Source organism: Babylonia areolata, chromosome 2, assembly GCF_041734735.1.
Source record: "Babylonia areolata isolate BAREFJ2019XMU chromosome 2, ASM4173473v1, whole genome shotgun sequence".
NCBI lineage: Eukaryota > Metazoa > Mollusca > Gastropoda > Neogastropoda > Buccinidae > Babylonia > Babylonia areolata.
The window spans coordinates 69,598,352-69,615,568 of record NC_134877.1 but is presented as its reverse complement, the minus strand read 5'-3'; the positions used below and the strand labels follow the sequence as shown (position 1 = coordinate 69,615,568).

Genomic DNA, 17,217 nt, shown 5'->3' with positions numbered 1-17,217 from the left:
TAATCCCCGTCACATGGCGTGACCCGCCATCACAACGCAGGCTTCCACAAAGCAAGTCCCTTTCCTCCTTCCTCCCCTCTGTACAGTGAACTACCTATGTGTGTGTTTTTGGGGTGGGGGTGGGAGGTGTGATGATCCTGTGCTGTGCAACACACATCTCAACACTAAACTTACAACAGTACGTCTCTCTCTGTTCCTCTCTCACATTGGGCTGAAAAACAGGAAGACAGCCGCTAGAGCACACGTCTCTACATCCTCAATCCATCACACACACACACACACACACACATACACACACACAAACATATGTATCAAACATAAAATGAACTCTTCAACAGCTACTCCTTGCATCTAACTACCACTGTTGTTGGGCATCCTGGAGCATTTCTGCAATGCAAAATAAAATCATTTCAGCCCCCCCCCCCTCTATAATTCATTTTTAAAGATGGTTAATCTATTTTTGGATATAAATACATTTCTCTCCTTTTCATGAATTTTTCTTCAAAAAGGAGGGGGTGAGGGAGAAGGGAAGAAATTAATCATTTGCTCCTCATAAAAAAAAAAAATCTATGCCGCAAAAGCAAACATGGACTCTCAAAAAAGACAACAACAAAAAACCAGCTGCTGCAAAAGAAAAAAAAAACCCACAAAAACATGTAATAAATCTGAATGCAAAAAAACTGAAAAACATCATGCTTTTAAATGGACAACCAAGGACACGGAGCGAGCGAAGGAGGGAGCGCGGAGGCCAGACCGACCAACAGCAGCCAAAGAAACCAAGGAGAAAAAGAAAGGAAGGAAGGCTGCGGGAGGAAGGACGGGACATGAGCGGAGAAGAGAGGACGACGTTACCAAGAGGTCTCTGCCCCGGCACACCCCTGTCCACCAGCCAGCCTGAACCAACACACACACTGCCCGTCAGGCCACCACTCAGTCAGCCCCGTCACAACCCAGCATATACCCCCCCAACCCCCCCACCATACAGTCACCACCATAACCATCTATTTTATAACCCACACTCTCCACACCACAACGTCGCCACCCATTTTATAACCCACACTCTCCCCACCACAACGTCGCCACCCATTTTATAACCCACACTCTCCACACCACAACGTCGCCACCCATTTTATAACCCACACTCTCCCCACCACAACGTCGCCACCCATTTTATAACCCACACTCTCCACACAACAACGTCGCCACCCATTTTATAACCCACACTCTCCCCACAACAACGTCGCCACCCATTTTATAACCCACACTCTCCCCACCACAACGTCGCCACCCATTTTATAACCCACACTCTCCACACAACAACGTCGCCACCCATTTTATAACCCACACTCTCCACACAACAACGTCGCCACCCATTTTATAACCCACACTCTCCCCACCACAACGTCGCCACCCATTTTATAACCCACACTCTCCCCACCACAACGTCGCCACCCATTTTATAACCCACACTCTCCCCACCACAACGTCGCCACCCATTTTATAACCCACACTCTCCACACAACAACGTCGCCACCCATTTTATAACCCACACTCTCCACACAACAACGTCGCCACCCATTTTATAACCCACACTCTCCCCACCACAACGTCGCCACCCATTTTATAACCCACACTCTCCCCACCACAACGTCGCCACCCATTTTATAACCCACACTCTCCACACAACAACGTCGCCACCCATTTTATAACCCACACTCTCCACACAACAACGTCGCCACCCATTTTATAACCCACACTCTCCCCACCACAACGTCGCCACCCATTTTATAACCCACACTCTCCACACAACAACGTCGCCACCCATTTTATAACCCACACTCTCCCCACCACAACGTCGCCACCCATTTTATAACCCACACTCTCCACACAACAACGTCGCCACCCATTTTATAACCCACACTCTCCACACAACAACGTCGCCACCCATTTTATAACCCACACTCTCCCCACCACAACGTCGCCACCCATTTTATAACCCACACTCTCCCCACCACAATGTCACCACCCATTTTATAACCCACACTCTCCCCACCACAACGTCGCCACCCATTTTATAACCCACACTCTCCCCACCACAACGTCGCCACCCATTTTATAACCCACACTCTCCCCACCACAACGTCGCCACCCATTTTATAACCCACACTCTCCCCACCACAACGTCGCCACCCATTTTATAACCCACACTCTCCCCACCACAACGTCGCCACCCATTTTATAACCCACACTCTCCCCACCACAACGTCGCCACCCAATTTATAACCCACACTCTCCCCACCACAACGTCGCCACCCATTTCATAACCCACACTCTCCCCACCACAACGTCGCCACCCATTTTATAACCCACACTCTCCCCACCACAACGTCGCCACCCATTTTATAACCCACACTCTCCCCCCCAACATGTCACCACAACGTCGCCACCCATTTTATAACCCACACTCTCCCAACCACAACGTCGCCACCCAATTTATAACCCACATAACCCACACTCTCCCCCCAACATGTCACCACGTCACCACCCATTTTATAACTCACACTCTCCCCCCAACATGTCACCACGTCACCACCCATTTTATAACTCACACTCTCCCTCTAACATGTCACCACGTCACCACCCATTTTATAACTCACACTCTCCCCCCAACATGTCACCACGTCACCACCCATTTTATAACTCACACTCTCCCTCTAACATGTCACCACAACGTCACCACCCATTTTATAACCCACTCTCCCCCCAACATGTCACCACGTCACCACCCATTTTATAAATCACACTCTCCCTCTAACATGTCACCACAACGTCACCACCCATTTTATAACCCACTCTCCCCCCAACATGTCACCACGTCACCACCCATTTTATAACTCACACTCTCCCCCCAACATGTCACCACGTCACCACCCATTTTATAACTCACACTCTCCCTCTAACATGTCACCACAACGTCACCACCCATTTTATAACTCACACTCTCCCCCCAACATGTCACCACAACGTCACCACCCATTTTATAACTCACACTCTCCCCCCAACATGTCACCATAACGTCACCACCCATTTTATAACTCACACTCTCCCCCCAACATGTCACACCCATTTTATAACTCACACTCTCCCCTCAACATGTCACCACCCATTTCATAACCCACACTGCCCCAAACACAACATCACCACAACGTCACCACCCATTTTATAACCCACACTCCCCCCACCACAACGTCATCACCCATTCTATAACCCACACTCCCCCCACCACAATGTCATCACCCATTTTTATAACCCACACTCTGCCCCAGACCACACAATCACCACCATCACTGAACAGCATATACCACCTCTTCCTCCAACCACCACAGTCACCACCACCACCATCACATTCCCCACCTCTACCACCAACAGTCGCCCCACCCAGCACCCAGCATGTACCTCACTATCCCCCTACCACAGTCACCACTATCACCACCCAATATATTTATCCCCCCCTCATAACCCCATCACTATACAGTCACCCCCATCATCACCCAGCATATACCCCCAACCTCCCAAGCCCTCACCACACTGTCACCCCCATCACCATCCTCCATATACCCCATCCCTCCCCCACAACCACCACCACTGTCACCCCCATCACCATCCTCCATATACCCCATCCCTCCCCCACAACCACCACCACTGTCACCCCCATCACCATCCTCCATATACCCCATCCCTCCTCCACAACCACCACCAATGTCACCCCCATCACCATCCTCCATATACCCCATCCCTCCCCCACAACCACCACACTGTCACCCCCATCACCATCCTCCATATACCCCATCCCTCCTCCACCACCACCCCTCACATAACCCACCCCCCTGCCACCACCAATACAACATACACACCCTCCCTTTCTTATCTGACTGTAAAATAAACAAAGCTAGAGGCACCAGGAGGAGGGTGGCGGAATGGATTAGACGCTCATCTGCCAATGCAGTCTCCTTGAGGGTCTGGGTTTGAAACCCACTTTCACACAAGTTTGACAGGAAAATCCAACTGAGCGTCTAGTCATTCAGATGAAACGAAAAACTGAGGTCCAATGTGCAGCAGGCATTTGGAACACTGAAAACAAACCCATGGCAACAGAAGTGTTGTTCTCTGGCAAAATTCTGTAGAAAAAAAAATCCACTGTGATAGGTACCCCAACCCTCAAGGAGACTGCACTGGCAGATGAGCGTCTTATCCATTCTACCACCCTCCTCTTGGTGCCCAAATATACATGCATGCACTCAAGGCTGGACTAGCACGTTGGGTTACACTGTTGTCTGGCATCTGTCTAGCAGATGTGGTGTAGTGTATGGATTTGTCTGAATGCAGAGACCATCCTTGAGAAACTGAGACTGGAGGCACCGTGGCAGAATCAATCAGGTGATCCAGTGTTCACCAGTGATCAGGGTTCAAGACCATGTTTCAAAATGGCGCTGAGTCCTCGAGAAAGGCATTTTCTCCAATTTCCCTCACTCCACCCAGGTGTGAATGGGTACCTGACTTCAGCTGTGGAAAGTTATAGCAGCTGAAGGAGAGGACTGGGCCCCACTTTCTTCTGTCAAGCCCTAAACACATGGATATAATATGGGATCTTCAACATTCTTAGCTTTGGACCTCAACTTTTTTAATTGAGATTTTTCACCTTTTTGGCTTCTTTTTCTAATAGAGATGCTGAGTTTTATCACATTCGTGTTTTTATTCAGCTGATTCTTTTCCACTGCTGCAACCAACAAACTCACTGTTTCTTTCATATTATCTAGATAAGACTACACCAACTTTCTTCTAGCTAGTCTACCTGATAAAACTAAATAATCTTCAACGCATTCAGAACCCTGCAGCTAGGCTCATTCCCTGTAAACCCAGGCATAAGAGTGCAACATCAATGCTCAGAACACTTCACTAGCTTCCTGTGAAGATGGGAATTCAACACAAACTGCTTGTCTCTGCTTTCAATGTTTCTGTCACAATATGCTGTCAAATCTTTCAGATGTTCTCCATCTCCACCATCCTAGGTCGCTGCGCTCAGTTTACACCTCTCTGCTGACACTTCCTCAGTTCTCCCTTGACAGTTTTTGGAAAAAAAACAAACAAAAAAAACCAACTTTCCCTGTCATTGCCCCCACAGTCTGGAACTCCTTGCCTCCGTCACTCAGAAAAACACAGGTGTTTTTAACTTTTAACCCTTGCTACCCTGGAGTGCCCACCAGCACCCGCTAACAAAAAAAAAAAAAAAAAAAAAAAAAATCTCTGACAGCCGAGCATCTGCTAAACACTGGCTTACAATGGGTGCAGCCTTTGTTGTTTACATAAACAAGATTCTCGCGACAGTCACTGCCTCATTTTAACAAATTCCTGCTGAACATTCTGAACTTTTTGGGGTCGGATTCAGTTAAGTTTTGCCAAAGTTTTGAATTTTCAAAGTTGCAATATGAGTTTGATAACTGCTGAGAGCTTCGTCACAATCTGAATGACGATTCTGAACATGATTTTGAAACTGTTCGAATGATCTTTGTACTTTGAGATGTAAATTTTCAGTGTTTTGTGATGTATGTGACTGGCTTTAAGAGTTGGAAGTGGATTCTATTAATTGTGATATGGTTTTATGTATCATTACATTGGGAATAGTTTCAAGTATCGTGATATGGTTCTTAAATATTGTGATATTGGATTCAAGTATTGTGATATGTGCAATATTCAGGTATTGTGATATATGATATGTATGGTGAGTAATGTATAGTCTGTGATGATTTTGTGTGTGTATGAACATAATGTTTAATTAAGTGTTTAGAACTTTCAATGTTTGTACAGAGTTATGACCATTTTTGTGTTTAAATGTATGTTTTAAATGTTGGTTTTTAGACTGTACTGCAAAACTGAACATGTTTTACATGTTACATGGAAAGGTGCTTCTTACAAGTTAAATCATTATTACAGCTTAATATGCTGTTGTTTTCATGTTGTTGCTGCTTTTTTTGTTTTGTTTTTTTTCTAGTTTTTTTCTTTTTCAGTTCAATCTTTGTTATATTCAAGTGTGTGACTTCACTTTAAGCGAAGAAACCATGTTGTGAAAGTGATAAGCCTTTGGATGCACACCTAATTTCCTATCATATTTCAATAAAGATGTATTGTACTGTACTCCTGTCCCAGTTTTCTCTCCTCAACTGTTCTATATACTGACATTCAAATGTACCAGTTTACAGTGACTGTTTCTCAAATGAGAACTGTACAATTCATCTCAAGAAGCCATGAAATTAATCCAGACCCACTCTCATTTCAAGAGTACAATGGCAGAAACATGACACTCACTCTCGTTTACGGAGTATAAATACTATAATGGCATAAATCTTTTCCAGAGTGTAATGGGATACATCTGGCATAAATCTAACACTTTTTCCCCCCAGAATGTAACAGCAGATCTAGCATACATCTGGAACTCTTTTCCAGAATCAATGGCATCAAACTGGCACTCTCATTTCCAGAGTATAATGGCATAAGACTGACTCATTTCCAGAGTATAATGGCATAAATCTGACACTGATTTCCAAAGAATTATGGCACAGACCTGATACACTCATTTCCAGGCATTATGGCACAGACCTGATACACTCATTTCCAGGCATTATGGCACAGATCTGATACACTCATTTCCAGGGCATTATGGCACAGATCTGACACACTCATTTCCAGAGTATTATGCCACTGATCTGATAGATCATTTCCAGGGTATTAATGCATATATTTGACACACTCTTTTCCAAAGTATCATTGCATAGTATTATGGCAAAGATATGACACTCATTTCCAGAGTATCATGCCATTGATCTGATATATTCTTTCAAGAGTATTATGCCATAGATCTGATACATTCTTTTCCAGAGTATCATTGCATAAACCTGACACTCATTTCCAGAGTATTATGGCACAGATCTGACAGACACACCTCTCTCCTCCCTCCACCCACCACCTATGATGCATACTTGACTGCATACAAAATGTTTTTATTCAGGTGCATTGCCAGTATGCTTGAGTGCAAGTAAAGGTAAGTGTGTGTGTTGTGTGTGCGTGTGTGTGTGTGTTTGCATATGTGTGTCTGCATGTGTATGTGTTTGCATGTGTGTGTGTGTCTATATGTGATATGTGTGTGTGTGTGTGCGTGTGCATGTGTGTGTGTGAGCATGTGTGTGTGTGTGTGTGTGTGTGTGTGTGTGTGAGCATGTGTGTGTGTGTGTGTGTGTGTGTGTGTGTGTGCGTAATGCACAAGTATGACTGGCTCGGTGAAAGGGTAGCACAGGAAGCATATCTACAGAAAACATAAACTGTTGATGCTTTCAGTTCAATGAACTTTAAAATAACAAAAAATCATAATCTGCTGTATAACCACCCACCCCTACACACACACACACACAGACACACACACACCTACACACACACACACACAGACACACACACACATGCATACCACTCCCCGCCTCAGCACTACTGTCCACAATGCAAGGAATGAACTCCCCACCGTCTTATAGTTATCAAAGAATCTCAAGATGTTCTGGAAGTTGACACAACCACAGCTAGGCCACAGTTCCCACTTGCTATCTACTGCATCAGTACCATGGTCCATACAGTTTATCAAAAAACTATTTTATTTTTCCAAGTGGAAGAAAGTTGAACTTTATCACACTTTCACAGCACCAACATTACAACTCAAAACAAAAACAAACAACTAAATGTATCACAGTCATTATTTTTTTTTTTTTTTAAATTCTGCATGCAAATCCCACACTTCAAACACTCTCAACCCCCATCCATCCCTTACCAACCCTCCAAAACCAACACAACCCAGCACTCATTCCAACACTGCTGAGCACTCATCCCAACACTGCCCAGCACTCATCCTTACACACATCTCAACACTGCCCCCACACTCATAACAACACTGCCTGATACCTGACAGTCATCCCAACACTGCCCAGCACTCATCCTTACACACTTCTCAACACTGCCCCCACACTCATAACACTGCCTGATACCTGACAGTCATCCCCACACTGCCCAGCACACATCCTTACACACATCTCAACACTGCCCCCACACTCATAACACTGCCTGATACCTGACAGTCATCCCCACACTGCCCAGCACACATCCTTACACACATCTCAACACTGCCCCCACACTCATAACAACACTGCCTGATACCCGACAGTCATCCCAACACTGCCCTACACTCATCCCAACACTGCCCCCACACACGCATCCCAACACTACCCCCACACTCATCCCAACACTACCCCCACACTCATCCCAACACTGCCCTACACGCATCCCAACACTACCCAACTCTCATCCCAACACTGGCCCCACACTCATTCCAACACTGCCCAGCACTCATCCCAACATTGCCCCCCAATCATCCCAACAATCATCCCAAAACTACCCTTCACGCATCCCAACACTTACTCGTCTCCTGCGAAACAGGCGATCAAAGAAGCCCCGTGGAGGTGGGGATGGAGGTAAATCTTCTCGAAGATCAGGGGTGGGTTCTCCCATAGCTCCAAACACATTGAGCTCTTTGTAACATTCCGTCTCTAACATCTGTAACACACGCACACACACACACACACACACACACACACGACCATGTGCATGCACACGCATCCACTCACACAGGCAAACACACACACACACACAAATGTAGGCATTTCTGCAAAAACAATTTATGAACAGCTGGAAATAGAAAGTTTCAGTTTAAGGAGGAAGATAGCAGAATGGTTAAGATGCTCAGCTGCCAATATAGAGAGTGCGTGAGGATGTGTGCTGTAATTGCACTCCTGTCCTTTCTCCCAAGTCAGACTGGAAAATCAAACTGAGCGTATAGTCATCCAGATGAGACGATAAACCAAGGTACCGTGTGAAGCATATACTTGGCGCACTGAAAAAGAACCCATGGCAATGGGAGTGTTGTCCTCTGACAAAATTATATAAAAAGAAATCCACTCTGATAGGTACACAAATATATGAGCATGCACTCAAGGCCTGACAAGCATGCTGGGTTATGCTGCTGTCAGGCATCTGCCTAGCAGATGAGGTGTAGCGTATATGGATTTGTCTGAATGCAGTGACAACTCCTTGAAAAACTGAAATTGAAACTACATGGTGGGGGTAAAAACGGACATACATGGAAAAGCCCATTCATGTATATGAGTGAATGTGTGAGTCATAGCCCATGAACAAAAATGCATATTTTGATGCATTTGTCTTTGAATTGCTATCACCACCACATCGGACATAACACAACAGTGACTCACATTGAGCACAACAGACCAGTGACTCTCATGGATACACTGACCTCATTTTGCCATGGAATGGATACACTGACCTCATTTTACCATGGAATGGACACACTGACCTCATTTTGCCATGGAATGGATACAATGACCTCATTTTACCATGGAATGGATACACTGACCTCATTCTGCCATGGAATGGATACATTGTGACAATGACCTCATTCTGCCATGGAATGGATACACTGACCTCATTTTGCCATGGAATGGATACATTGTGACAATGACCTCATTCTGCCATGGAATGGATACACTGTGACATTGACCTCATTTTGCCATGGAATGGATACACTGTGACAATGACCTCATTTTGCCATGGAATGGATACACTGACCTCATTTTGCCATGGAATGGATACACTGTGACACTGACCTCATTCTGCCATGGAATGGATACACTGTGACACTGACCTCATTTTGCCATAGAATGGATACACTGTGACATTGACCTCATTTTGCCATGGAATGGATACACTGCCCTCATTTTGCCATGGAATGGATACACTGACCTCATTTTGCCATGGAATGGATACACTGACCTCATTTTGCCATGGAATGGATACACTGTGACACTGACCTCAATTTGCCATGGAATGGATACACTGTGACATTGACCACATTTTGCCATGGAATGGATACACTGACCTCATTTTGCCATGGAATGGATACACTGTGACACTGACCTCATTTTGCCATGGAATGGATACACTGTGACACTGACCTCATTTTGCCATGGAATGGATACACTGACCTAATTTTGCCATGGAATGGATACACTGTGACACTGACCTCATTTTGTCATGGAATGGATACACTGTGACATTGACCTCATTTTGCCATGGAATGGATACACTGACCTCATTTTGCCATGGAATGGATACACTGACCTCATTTTGCCATGGAATGGATACAGTGACACTGACCTCATTCTGCCATGGAATGGACACACTGACCTCATTTTGCCATGGAATGGATACAATGACCTCATTTTACCATGTAATGGATACACTGTGACACTGACCTCATTCTGCCATGGAATGGATACACTGTGACACTGACCTCATTTTGCCATGGAATGGATACACTGTCCTCATTTTGCCATGGAATGGATACACTGACCTCATTTTGCCATGGAATGGATACACTGACCTCATTTTACCATGGAATGGATACACTGTGACACTGACCTCATTCTGCCATGGAATGGACACAATGACCTTATTTTGCCATGGAATGGATACACTGACCTCATTTTACCATGGAATGGATACACTGTGACACTGACCTCATTCTGCCATGGAATGGACAAACTGCCAATGTTGAACTTGCTGTAGAAAGAGTCATCACTGGCATCCAGGTTGACCCCTTTGACAGTGGAGAACTGTTCTATATCCAGCACATCTTTACAGTACACTGCTCGAGGCTGAAAACACACGTCACCCCACATCTGTCAGGTGGTACTACGCTGTAGATATGCCACTCACTACACAGCACACTGATACACATGCACACACGAATGCATGCACACAAACATAAACACACCTATGCACATAATGACATTTGCATCGGGCACATGCAAATCATTTGCATCAGGCACAACACACAATACACATCTGGCACAATATGCCACTGCAACTGCACAACACACCACTGGCATCAGACACAACAGAGCAGTGACTCTCATGGGGCACAGCACACCAGCGACTCACAGAACACAGCACACCAGTAACTCACAGTGCACAGCACTCCAGTAACTCACAGAACACAACACACCAGTAACTGACAGAACACAGCACACCATAACTCACAGTGCACAACACACCAGCGACTCACAGAACACAGCACACCAGTAACTCACAGCACACAGCACACCAGTGACTTACAGAACACAGCACACCAGTAACTCACAGTGCACAGCACTCCAGTGACTCACAGAACACAGCACACCACTGACTCACAGAACACAGCACACCACTGACTCACAGAACACAGCACACCACACCAGTGACTCACAGAACACAGTATACCAGTAACTCACAGTGCACAGCACTCCAGTGACTCACAGAACACAGCACACCAGTGACTCACAGAACACAGCACACCACTGACTCACAGAACACAGCACACCACACCAGTGACTCACAGAACACAGTATACCAGTGACTCACACATAGGACACAGCACACCAGTGACTCACACAGAGCACAGCACACCAGTGACTCACACACAGAACACTGCACACCAGTGACTCACACACAGAACACTGCATACCAGTGACTCACACATAGGACACAACACACCAGTGACTCACACAGAGTACAGCACACCAGTGACTCACAGAACACAGCACACCAGAGACTCACAGAACACAGTACACCAGCGACTCACATAGAACACAGCACTGACTCACATAGAACACAGTACACCAGTGACTCACATAGAGCACAGCACTGACTCACGTAGAACAAAGTACACCAGTGACTCACATAGAGCACAGCACTGACTCAGAACACAGCAAACCAGTAACTGCACACCAGTGACTCATAGAGCACAGCACACCAGTGACTCACACAGAACACAGCACACCAGTGACTCATAGAACACAGTACACCAGCACAGAACACAGCACACCAGTGACTCAGAGCACAGCACACCAGTGACTCACAGAGCACAGCACACCAGTGACTCACACACAGAACACAGCACACCAGTGACTCACAGAGCAGTGCATACCAGTGACTCACAGAACACAGCACAGAGCGCAGCACACCAGTGACTCACACACAGAACACAGCACACCGGTGACTCAGAGCACAGCACACCAGTGACCCACAGAGCACAGCACACCAGTGACTCACACACAGAACACAACACACCAGTGACTCACAGAACACAGCACAGAGCGCAGCACACCAGTGACTCACACACAGAACACAGCACACCAGTGACTCAGAGCACAGCACACCAGTGACTAACACAGCACAGCACACCAGTGACTCACACACAGAACACAGCACACCAGTGAGTCACAGAGCAGTGCATACCAGTGACTCACAGAACACAGCACAGAGCACAGCACACCAGTGACTCACACAGAGCACAGCACACCAGTGACTCAGAGCACAGCACACCAGTGACTCAGACAGCATAGGACACCAGTGACTCTCACACAGAACACTGCACACCAGTGACTCACAGAACACAGCACAGCACACCAGTGACTCTAACACAGAGCACTGCACACCAGTGACTCACATCGGGCACGAATGGCACTTCACACATGCCTGCCTCCAGCCTCTTCCAGTTGATGTTGCGGAAGAAGGGGTGTGACTTGACCTGGTCAGCCCCCTCCACAGAACACCCTATGCGACTTGTGGCGTCCTTGTCCAGCAGCTGTAACATCCGTCCACCTTCTTCAACCACCAAGGACACCATCACACACACACATGCCTGTGCACACACACACACACACACGCACACACAATGCCAACATACACACACACATACACACACACACAACGCCAACATACACACACTCACTGCACACACATGCCCCCATGTCCCCAACCCTCACACATGAATCAAATCATGCTGCTTGTGAATATATGGCCGGGCCAGCCACAAAGAGGCCACTTCAGGACTAGCACATGCACACATATATTTACAGTCTTCATACACACACACACACACACACACACACACACACACACACACACACACAAAAACACACACACGCACGCACGCACATACACACACAGAAGTCTCTCTCAGAAACATGCAAACATACACACAAACACAGATGAGTCTCTCTCAGAAACACACACTCCCACACACACACACTGACACAGACATGAACATGTACATGTATACACTCACACAGTACGCAGTCTGAGTCTCTAGTCACCCTCCCAACCCAACATGAACCCCACCCATTTGAGGTTAAAGGTCAAATGGTCAAGATCATCTAACAGCCTATAACTGATATCAAGTAGTTTGTTGGCACATCAGAGCTCAAGTCTGGCAACAGGTCTCAAAAAACTTGGTGCACATCCACTGGATTCCAGCCAGAGTAATGATCAGCCTGGACTGACAGTTGGGGGGGCCAGTAATTAACGGTCAACATCACAGAGAAAAAAAAAATCTGAATACAGTGAACATTAACAATAACAGATGTAAGTCATATATATATATATATATATATATATATATATATATATATATATATATATAGTCTCGGTGAGGTGACAGCCCTTCACTGACATCCGGACCTGTAAGCTTCTGACTTATCTCAGTGAGGTGACAGCCCTTCACTGACACCCTGACCTGTAAGCTGTCTAATCTCAGTGAAGTGACAGCCCTTACTGACATCCAGATCTATAAGCTCTGTCTTATTTCAGTGAGGTGACAGCCCTTCACTGACACCCTGACCTGTAAGCTGTCTAATCTCAGTGAGGTGACAGCCCTTATTGACATCCAGATCTATAAGCTCTGTCTTATTTCAGTGAGGTGACAGCCCTTCACTGACATCCTGACCTGTAAGCTCTGTCTTATCTTAATGGTGACAGCCCTTCACTGACACCCTGACCTGTAAGCTGTCTAATCTCAGTGAGGTGACAGCCTTTCACTGACAACCTGACCTGTAAGCTTCTGTCTTATCTCAGTGAGGTGACAGCCTTTCACTGACATCCAGATCTATAAGCTCTCTTATTTCAGTGAGGTGACAGCCCTTCACTGACACCCTGACCTGTAAGCCGTCTTATCTCAGTGAGGTGACAGCCTTTCACAGACATCCTGACCTGTAAGCTTCTGTCTTATCTCAGTGAGGTGACAGCCTTTCACTGACATCCAGATCTATAAGCTCTCTTATTTCAGTGAGGTGACAGCCCTTCACTGACATCCTGACCTGTAAGCTCTGTCTTATCTCTCAGCCTGTTGTGCTAATGACCCAGTGTTTATAAACCGCTAAGAGCTTGGTTTCTGACTTAATTTAAGTACCCATATCATCATCACGCCTGAAGAATCTCATACTTGCCAGTTCCTCTCCTATCTCCAGCTACCCCCCACCCACTCCCGGTCACCTACCACCCTACAGATGCCGCAGCAATCCTCAGTTCCCCAAGACCCACCCCCCACACCCAAAGGTCGCCTACCACCCTACAGATGCCGCAGCAATCCTCAGTTCCCCAAGACCCACCCCCCACACCCAAAGGTCGCCTACCACCCTACAGATGCCACAACAATCCTCAGTTCCCCAAGACCCACCCCCCACACCCAAAGGTCGCCTACCACCCTACAGATGCCGCAGCAATCCTCAGTTCCCCAAGACCCACCCCCCACACCCAAAGGTCGCCTACCACCCTACAGATGCCGCAGCAATCCTCAGTTCCCCAAGACCCACCCCCCACACCCAAAGGTCGCCTACCACCCTACAGATGCCACAGCAATCCTCAGTTCCCCAAGACCCACCCCCCACACCCAAAGGTCACCTACCACCCTACAGATGCCGCAGCAATCCTCAGTTCCCCAAGACCCACCCCCCACACCCAAAGGTCGCCTACCACCCTACAGATGCCGCAGCAATCCTCAGTTCCCCAAGACCCACCCCCCACACCCAAAGGTCGCCTACCACCCTACAGATGCCGCAGCAATCCTCAGTTCCCCAAGACCCACCCCCCACACCCAAAGGTCGCCTACCACCCTACAGATGCCGCAGCAATCCTCAGTTCCCCAAGACCCACCCCCCACACCCAAAGGTCGCCTACCACCCTACAGATGCCGCAGCAATCCTCAGTCCCGTCCCACCAGCCCCTCCCCCGCTTCCCACTCTCCATCAGCCAAAGTCACCTACCGCCTCACAGATGCCACGACAATCCTCACTGAACTTTTTGGAGTACACCTCCTGGTCCTCCCTCACCCGCCGGTCCACCTCTTCCCTCTTCACCTTCTCCTTCCGTGCCCGGAACGGGGCCTGCACACACATCATGTCACACATCACACTGCATATGTCACACATCACACCGCATATGTCACACATCACACCACACTACACATGTCACACATCACACCACAATACACATACGTCACACATCACACTACATGTCACACATCACACCACACATGTCACACATCACACCACACATACATCTCACCACACATTGTCATACATCATATCACACATGCATCATACTAAACGTCACACATCACACGAACCACACATCACACAAACCACACATCACACCACATATAGGTCACACATCACACATATCATGCACATCACTATCACGACACAGATCACACACTGACATCACACCACACACATCACGCACATAACACACATCATACATAAAAACACATCACGCGCGTGCATACACATACACACATCACTCATATACACATCATAGCAAACACACCCACACAACAAACACCACACAAACCCGCATGCATGCACAAACACACACCACACACACACACACAAGCGCACAAACACATATACACACACCAAACACACACACATTGCACGCATGCGCACACACACACCACACACACACATCTTATGCATGCGCACACACACACAACGCTCACACACATGCCACACACTCATGCGCAGACACACAACCCCCCCAACACACATCACACACACACATCCAACGCACACACACACACAGACACTATGCACCACTGGCCTCCCATACACTGCCACCTGCAGGGCTTGTAATTCCTGGACGACTGTTAGTAGATTTTTTTTAAATTTTTTAACTCTTATTCAATGTTTTCGCCCAATAGTGGCTTGCAGTGTAACACTCGAACATGCCCAGTGCCACTAGCTAAACACGTGCTTACTATGGCCGCAGCCATTGCTGTTTACTTAAACGAGACTCTCGCGAGACACAGCCTCGTTTTCGGCACTTCCTGCCGGGCATTTAGCACTTTTCAGAATCCGATCTGCTTGAATTTTGAGACAGTTGTGAATTTTTAAAGCTGCAAGATGAGTTTGATGATTGCCGAGAGCTTTAACATAATCTGAACGACGATTCTAAGATGACTTTGAACAGTTTTAATGATTTTTGAGTGAGAATATTGTAAAAATCGATTGAACTAAGTGACCTTGATACTGACTGACCGAGTTTTGCCGACAATGAGAGTGAAGTTGGTACTTCAATGTGAATCAATCGCCGGACCTCCGAAATCATGAATCAAATGCCGGACCTCCGAAATCAATGTCAGTGAGTCAGTCTTGATTTCATTGATATCTATTGGCATTCTGCAGGATCTTCCTGACTGTGCTAGTTCAATGGAATGTATTATTGATTTGGTTAAGTTTTGCCAAACTTCTGAAGTTTCAAAGTTGCAAGATGAGTTTGATGACTGTCGAGAGTCAAAGTGTAATCCAAACGACTATTCTGAAGATGATTTCTGCGTGAAAATTTTATAAAAGTTGATCGTACTATGTGACCTAGACATCCACTGATTTTATACGCTGCATTTCTTGTTGTTTTTGTTTGTTTGTTTTTTCCAATTGGGAAGAGAGGAATAGGGAACGTTGTGGTAACATGAGGTATGCATAGGGTGGGACAGGGAAGGATTTTCATCTAAAATCACAATTGTGATAATGTCAAACAAAAGAGAAACAGTCAAAAACTGGTAGTCCAACTGACAAGCGAAAAGATCATGTCCACCTGTCCGCCAGAAATTTCAGGTGTCCTGGACAATCAGATAGGTGGGTATTTCCAGTCATGCACCTGACATCTAGGAATTTTGCTCTTTTTTTTTTTCTGTTCGCATTCCTGTGTGTCAACTCCATTTACTGCTATACATGACCA

The 17,217-nt window shown here is 46.5% G+C and overlaps 1 protein-coding gene across 1 annotated transcript in view; it reads right to left on the bottom strand.

Annotated features, from left to right (window-relative positions):
• LOC143279565 (G protein-coupled receptor kinase 5-like) overlaps window positions 1-17,217 on the bottom strand; it is a 44,020-nt gene that overhangs the window by 5,110 nt on the left and 21,693 nt on the right. Inside the window, exons 12-15 of the mRNA XM_076583644.1 lie at window positions 15,246-15,365; window positions 12,653-12,790; window positions 10,683-10,820; window positions 8,512-8,646 (exon numbers count right to left, since the gene is read on the bottom strand). Of these exons, the coding sequence (XP_076439759.1) occupies window positions 8,512-8,646; window positions 10,683-10,820; window positions 12,653-12,790; window positions 15,246-15,365 (531 nt within the window). The remainder of the gene's footprint in view (window positions 1-8,511; window positions 8,647-10,682; window positions 10,821-12,652; window positions 12,791-15,245; window positions 15,366-17,217) is intronic.